The 7258-nt window shown below is 53.1% G+C and overlaps 1 protein-coding gene across 1 annotated transcript; it reads right to left on the reverse strand.

Annotated features, from left to right (window-relative positions):
* Nucleotides 1–2785: 2785 nt before the first annotated feature.
* Nucleotides 2786–6832, reverse strand: SOX7 (SRY-box transcription factor 7). Its single transcript, XM_054383483.1, has 2 exons — nucleotides 6607–6832; nucleotides 2786–4957 (listed from the first exon to the last, which is right to left on the reverse strand). Exons 1-2 carry the CDS (start codon nucleotides 6830–6832, stop codon nucleotides 4065–4067), a joined length of 1119 nt encoding a protein of 372 aa, XP_054239458.1. The 3' UTR covers nucleotides 2786–4064.
* Between the last annotated feature and the right edge of the window lie 426 nt (nucleotides 6833–7258).

Genomic DNA, 7258 nt, shown 5'->3' on the forward strand with positions numbered 1-7258 from the left:
CTCTGGCATGGTCCCACATGAGTCAACATTGCCAGGCAGAGAGGTCATGGCACCTTCGTCCCTCCAGCCCCAGTGGGCTGATTCACAAAACCTCTTGGAAGAGTGATAGTGTCCCAGCTGAGCTGCTGCACTGGCTGTCTTGGCACCACACTGAGCATCATGCCTTTGTGCTGTGCTAGTGCAAGGGACACCACAGCCCAATGTGCCAACACGACACCCAGAAGTATCTATTCTACTCCCCCCTAAAAAGGAAGCCAGCTGCACATGGCCAAGGGTGGGTTTGGATGCAGTTTGGATGCCTGTGTGATGGGTAAAGGAAGAAGTGATCTGTGTGATAAGAAAGCTGTCTCCAAGGGAGCCACAAGTGAGAGATGAAGGAGAACCATAAGCACAACACAAGGGCCTGTTGGTGCCCCCTCACACACTCATGCAGACTCCCACTTTCCGGTGATGGATTGAGTGACCTGATCTAATGGAGGGTGTCCCTGCCCATGGCAGGGAAGTTGGAACTGGATGATCCTTGGGGTCCTTTCCAACCCTGACAATTCTGTGATTCTGTCTCCTCTGGAAAGCCTTTCCAGACAACACACCTAGGTGGGCAGCACAAAGTGCATTAGGAAGCATGCTTCTCCATTTTTGGGGCCAAGTAGGTGAATACAGCCTGGGAGGACACTGCTTTGGGAGGAGTGAGTGGTTTCACCTCAAGGACTGCAGGGACACAGCCTAGTTTAATGTCTGGCAAGAGCAAGCTGTGATATTGGTCCAGGAATCTCAAGGAAGACTAAATTTTTCTCTTTGTTAGTGATGCCTGAGGGCAACAACTCAACATTCACCTACAAGAGCACCCTTGATGGAGCTCCCTAAATTTGACCCACACTCCATTTCTCAGGTCTTATTGCCTTGATCTGCTTTTGCACCAAGGACATCTGTGCGGTCATCAAGCTACAGAGCACCTGGAATGGTGCATTAACATGAACTGTGAAAGACAGCCTGAAGTGTGAATCATAGAATTGTTAGGGTTGGAAGGGACCTCAAGGATCATCCAGTTCCAACCCCACTGTCATGGGCAGGAACACCTCACACTAGATCAGGTTGCCCAGAGCCCCATCCAGCCTAGCCTTAAAAATTTCCAGGATGCTTCTATCACATCCTTGGGCAACCTGTTCCAGTGTCTCCCCACCCTCATGGTGAAGAACTTCCTCTTAACATCCAATCTGAACCTACCCATTTCTATTTCTGTTCCATTCCCCCTAGTTCATGCTCCAGGCACTGACACTCACTGCATGAATAGGCGACATCATTTGTGCTCACCAAGACACCAAGGATCTGCCTTATCTTCACTGCAATATATACACAGGACCTGGAGTTCAAAGGTCCTGGGATCACTGCTGTTCAATACCTTCATCAATGACAAGGTACAATTGAGTGCACTCTTACAAAGGCTGCAGATGACACCAAGCTGAGGGTGTGGTTGACATGCCTGAGGGACAGAATGCCACCCAGGGCAATCTGGACAAACTGGAGATGTAGGCCTGTGTGAACCTCATGAGGTTCAACAAGGCCAAGTGCGAGGTCCTACACCCTGGCTGGGGCAATCCTCAGTATCAACACAGGGTGGGATTGAGAGCAGCCCTGTGGAGAAGGATTTGGGGGTACTGGTGGGTGAAAAGCTGGGCATGAGACAGCAGCTGTGTGTGCTCACAGCCTGGAAGGACAACTGTATCCTGGGCTGTATGCAAAGCAGCTTTGCCAGCAGGTTGAGAGAGGAAATCCTACCCCTCTGCTCTGCTTTGGTGAGACTTCACCTTTAGTGCTGTGTCCAGTTCTGGGGTCCTCAGCCTAGGAAGACATGGACCTGTTGGAGCAGGTCTAGAGGAGGATGCAAAAGCAGTCAGAGGGCTGGGACCCCTCTGCTGTGAGGAGAGGCTGAGAGAGTTGGGGTCATGCAGCCTGGAGAAAAGCAGGCTCCAGGAAGACCTTATTGCAGCCTTTTATTACTTACAGGACCTGTAAGAAAGATGGGGACAGACTTTTTAGAAGAGCCTGTTGTGACAGGATGAGGGGTGATGGTTTGACTCTAAAATAAGGGAGATTTAAATTAGCTATAAGGAAGACATGTTTTATGCTGAAGGTGGAAAAACACTGGCACAGGTTGCCCAGAGAGGTGGAAGTTGCCCCATCCCTGACAACGCTCAGGTTTGGAGGAGGCTCTGAGCAGTCTGATCTGGTTGAACACATCCTAGCTCACTGCAGAAGGGTTGGACTAGATGACCTTTAAATGTCCCTTCCAATCTAACGCATTCTATGATTTTATGACTGAAAAGCCATATTTATGAGATGGCAAAAGCAAGAGTAAGGGCAATAAAGTGACTTGGGACCCCTGAGACACACCATGAAACACACAGGTAGGCACACGTCATGCCTCGAGTCAGTTGGGTTAGAAAGCAATCCACAGTTGGTAAAGATAACAACAGATCTTTTTGTTTATTTTTTTTTCTTCTTCTTCTTATTATGATTTATTTTTAAAAAATGAAAGTAGAAAAGTTTTGGCTGAAAATACCAACAACAAACAACAACAACAAATTAAAAAAAAAAGAAGTTTCTGTTCTGAAAATTTTGGCAACAGCTACAGCAATTTAAATCATAAAAACAATCATTGTATATATATATAAAAAAAAAACCAACCAAACACATTTAAATTAAATATTTTATGCAAACTCATATCTACACTCAATCAAAATGCATAGTCACACCAAAAAAAAAAAAAAAAAAGGAATGTATTAGCTTAAAAATCTGTGCAGTTGTTTTGGGGCTTTTTTGGGTGATTTTTTTTTTTTTTTAAAGTACTATTTGCAATTATTATTAATACATGTTGAGGACTGAAACCAGAAAAATCAGAGCCACGCTATGAACTAATCATTACCAAGTGCCATAGGGTAAACACTAAGATTAATCATGTCATATAACTGATTTAAAATAAAGCTTCATTTTTAGAAAAGGAAAGAGAACTCGAGCAATACAAGAGCTGAGGGGAGGGATAATGGAAGGAATAAATCAATGTACAGCTTTATTACAAGCGATAATAGGGCTGGAGTTAGAAGAGGCGTCGGGCACTGCGGCTCCAAACGTGAAGCCTTCGCCTTCAAAGGACGTTTGATTAAAAACTTCTCTGCTACATCATCACCTCTTGGTCAAAATGCTTATTCCAGGACCTGTTCCTAGCCTGGTGGGGAGGGCAGCTTCCATTTCAAACCTCCTCTACCCCCCAGTTTGGGACTGCTTCTGCAGGGAGGCCAAGAGGAAGCCGTGGTGGGGAGGGGTCAGGTGTGGATGCTGGCCAGATCCTGCCTTTCCAAGCCCTGGTTTTACCCTCCTTCAGAGCCAGGCCTGTCTGCCCCCCTGCAAACTCCACCCCACATCTCCAGTGGCATCCCTGGGGCCAGCCTGGCAGCATCTTTGGTGTCTGGTCCCCTCTGGAGGTGAAGCCCCTAATTTGTGGTGTGGGGGCAAGGGGACAAGGCAGGTTTAACTCCTGCTAGGGAGGTTAGTCAGGGCAGGGCAGGGCAGCTGCAGCAACACCAGTACTGGGAGATGAGAGCAGCTTACAGACCATGCACTCTTTTACCAAAATCTTCCCTTTTCCCCCATCCCTACTTTTTCCCCTTCCAGGGTTTTTTTTTTTTCCCTGTCAGGACTTCAGACCTGCTGTTTGTGGGATGCTGCCACCCTCTCAACTCCAAAGCAGAGCTGGAGGTACCCCAAAATGAAAGCAGCCTTTCCATCCTGCCAGGAGCACCTCTGCTTTGGAAGAGGGACTTGACCAGAGGGCTTTAGTGTTGGGAAATCCCTTCTCAGCTCCGTTCAGAGCAGGGCATCCGAGGCTTTGCACCAGCGGTGTGCCAACAGCTGAAGTCCTTTACCTATGACACCAAGGAGACTCCATGGCCCTCAAGGTTTGGACTTGGTCACCCTGAGGGGTGGTGAGTGATGTCCCAAGGGAGCGATGCCTCGTAATACTGTGTCTGGTCCTTCCTTGGCCGGTCCAGGCGGCCCCACAGAGGGTTCTAGGACACGCTGTAGTTATTGTAGTAGGTGGCTGTGGCATCGGCGAGGACAGAGATGAGGCTGGTCTCGGAGCTACCAGACACTGGGACATGTCCATTGACCAAGACACCACCATGGTGGTCACTGTGGCTGGGGTTATTGAGATACTGGTCAAACTCATTGCGGTCCATCTCCCCCAGGAGCTCAGCTTGGCTCAGCTGGTCCAAGGTGTCAAAGCTGTGATGGTCAGGTGGTGGGGAAAGCTGGCCCAGGTGGGCATGGAGGTTAGAGGGGTGCAGGGAGGGGAAGGCGGGCGTGTAGTAGCTGGGAGGAGGAGGAAGAGGAAGGGGAGCACAGCTGGAAGCTGGGGGTATCATGCAGCTGGCTGGCTGTGATATAGGGCTGAGAGGGTGGTGGTTGCACTGGAGAGAGCTGCCCGTGTACTCTGGGGAGTAGGTGGCTCCGGTGAGGTGGGAACAGTGATGCTCATCAGGGCAATGCGACGAGAAGAAGCTCTGCTCAGGGTCTATGGCATCCAGCGGAGACATCTCTGGAGGGGTGGGCAGCCCGTAGGGGTAGGTGTCCACACTTGTGCTGCTGCTGCCGCTGCCCAGGGCCTCCCGGTAGCCCCGGACGGATGGCAGCCCCGGGTGAGGGGAGTACTCACCCTGGCCCTCTTTCTCCCCCCCAGCCCGGCTGCAGGTCCGCTTCTCTGGCACAGCATTTTGGTCCCGTGCCAGGCTGCCCAGCAAAAACCCGGGGTCCACCCGCTTGCAGATGCGCTTGACCTGCTTCTTGCGCCGCGGCCGGTACTTGTAGTTGGGGTAATCTTGCATGTGCTTCACCCGCAGCCGCTCGGCCTCCTCCACGTAGGGACGCTTCTGAGAGAGGCTCAGAGCCTTCCAGGACTTGCCTGAAATGGAGAATGAAAATCCCCTTAGCACCTGCGGCAATTGCATCAAGGAGGGGAAAGGGCCCTGCCTCCCAAAGCTTGCAGGCTCACAACCCAAGGGCAAGGTAGGAGCTCTTGAAGTCTGTGCCAACATGTGAAGGCTGCAGCTCGGAAACCCCTCAGGAGGATGAGGGGCCAGCAGGAGGGTGAAGAAGTTGGGGTGAGAAGCTACTGTAGGTCCTATGACTGTCCCTATCCTAAGTCCCCAAATAGGGGAGGTCAGTTCTAGCTGAGCCCCACCACAAACAAATCAGGGCAAATAAGCTCCCCCAGTTCCACAGCCTGATCTTGCAATGCCTCTTTGGGATGGGGAGCCTGGCTGCTTAGCAGGGATGGTCAAGGCCATGCCTGGCTGAGCAGGGAGTCAGGACACAGCGTCCCTGGATGTGCCCCAGCCTGTGCTCTGGGAGTCACACCGAGGTGTATGGAGACCCAGGCACCATGACCTCACTGGTTTTGATATACACAAAACGTTCCCAAGACACCAGACAGAGGGCAGGGGGGTTGCATCCCATGGTGAGGTTACCCCGGGCTGTTGCTCAGGGCAGAGGAAGAAATGAGGATACAAATCAAAAGAGCTCAATGCCTTCCCATTGCCAAAGAGACAGCAGAAATAACACTAATAATCACTGCAAGGCAGCGCAGCAAAGACAAAAACCAAACCACCAAAGAAAACACCACAAACCCGTCCAGGGAAACACAAACTTTGGGTAAGAGGCTGGACAGCAAAGCAGTGTTGCAACTCAGGCAGCTCTTTTTCATGCTGTCTGGGCTGGTTACTTCTGTTTGCCCTCTTGGTTTCACATAAAAAACGAAGACTGGGAGAAGGGGGAAATTGTGGATGGGGAGTGGGAAATAAATGCATGTTCAAAACGGGTTGTGAGCCCTAAAGTGAAACAGCAGAAACACAAACACCGCCCCTAGCCGTGCAATATTGGGATGGGCTAGTGAGTTTGGGGCCAAAGTGAGACAGAAAAAGAGAGGTCAGAATAATTTAGCAGTTCCTTCCTTGCACAGCACCCGGTGATCTCTAGCGCTGGCAGCTTGTGGAGTTTGCACCCCTGCAGGGTTTGCCTCCGAGGGGTGGCAGGTTGTGCACCTGGGTACCTGTCCCCTGGGGTGCATCCCATCAGGCTTTGCACCCTGAGGGGTGGCCAGGTGGCCGCATGCACTGCTCGGGGTTGAATCCCACGGGGCGGTGGGGTAGGGTGCATAGCTGCCTGCTCCCTGCAACATCCTGCTTTGGACCTCACGATGTGGATGTTGCTCCAGGGCGTTGGAGCCGGGCAGGCTTTGCACCCCGAAGTGTGGCCATAAAGGTGCAAGGGTGGCCACCCACTGTCTGCCGGACCTCCCGGACGGGGAGGCCGGGAGGAGGCACTCACCCCAGGGTGTCTGTGCCAGACCTGGGCTGTGCTTGCACCCAAAGGAGGGGCAGAAAGGGTGCATGGGGACCCATCTGCACCCTGAGGGATGGTCGATGGCTGCCCGCCCCGGGGTACGGGATCTGGAATCGGTTTGTGTCCCCGGGGATGGTCGGGTGGGATGAACGGACGTGCACCCCCGAGTCGCCCCCCGCCCCAAACACCGCACCCCCCTCCACTCCTCACCGAGCATCTTGCTGAGCTCCGCGTTGTGCAGGTCGGGGTTCTGTACGGCCAGGCGCTTCCTCTCGTCCTTCGCCCACACCATGAAAGCGTTCATGGGCCGGCGGATGCGGCTCTCGGAGCTTTTCTCCCCCGGTGGACAACGAGGGGGTGGCCTCGGGGGCAGCCCCTCGGCCGTGTCGCCTTCCAGCCGCTCCGGCCAGGGGTAGGTGCCGAGCAGCGCAGCCATGGCCCGGCCCCTCCGCCCCCCCCCCCCCCAGCCCCACTGCGCTGCCCTCGGGGTCCCCGCGTAGTCCCAGCCTCCTGCCCGGCCTCCCCCGTATTTATGAGCTCCTTGAAAAAAAAAAGAACCCTCCTCCAATGACACCGAAGGTACTCGCTGCTCCTCCTTGTTTTGCAAACTCCTGAGCCCCGGCCAGGATGGCGCGGGGAGAAAAACTTCTCCCCACCCTCAACCCGACCCCCACAGTGCTTCCCGACGCCCCCTCCTCCCCTTCTGTTATTACTGTTAGTTCTTCTTTTGCCGACTGAAAGGCTGAAGGGGAGAGAGGGAGGAGCTGGAAATCGCCCTGCTACCCCTTCACAGCCCTTGCTGCTCTTCACCGCGCACTGCAGAGCCCCTAGAAGTTCAAGGCTGGGGGAAACGCGGAGAGAG

The sequence above is a fragment of the Indicator indicator genome, chromosome 9 (genome assembly GCF_027791375.1).
Source record: "Indicator indicator isolate 239-I01 chromosome 9, UM_Iind_1.1, whole genome shotgun sequence".
NCBI classification, from domain to species: Eukaryota; Metazoa; Chordata; class Aves; order Piciformes; family Indicatoridae; genus Indicator; species Indicator indicator.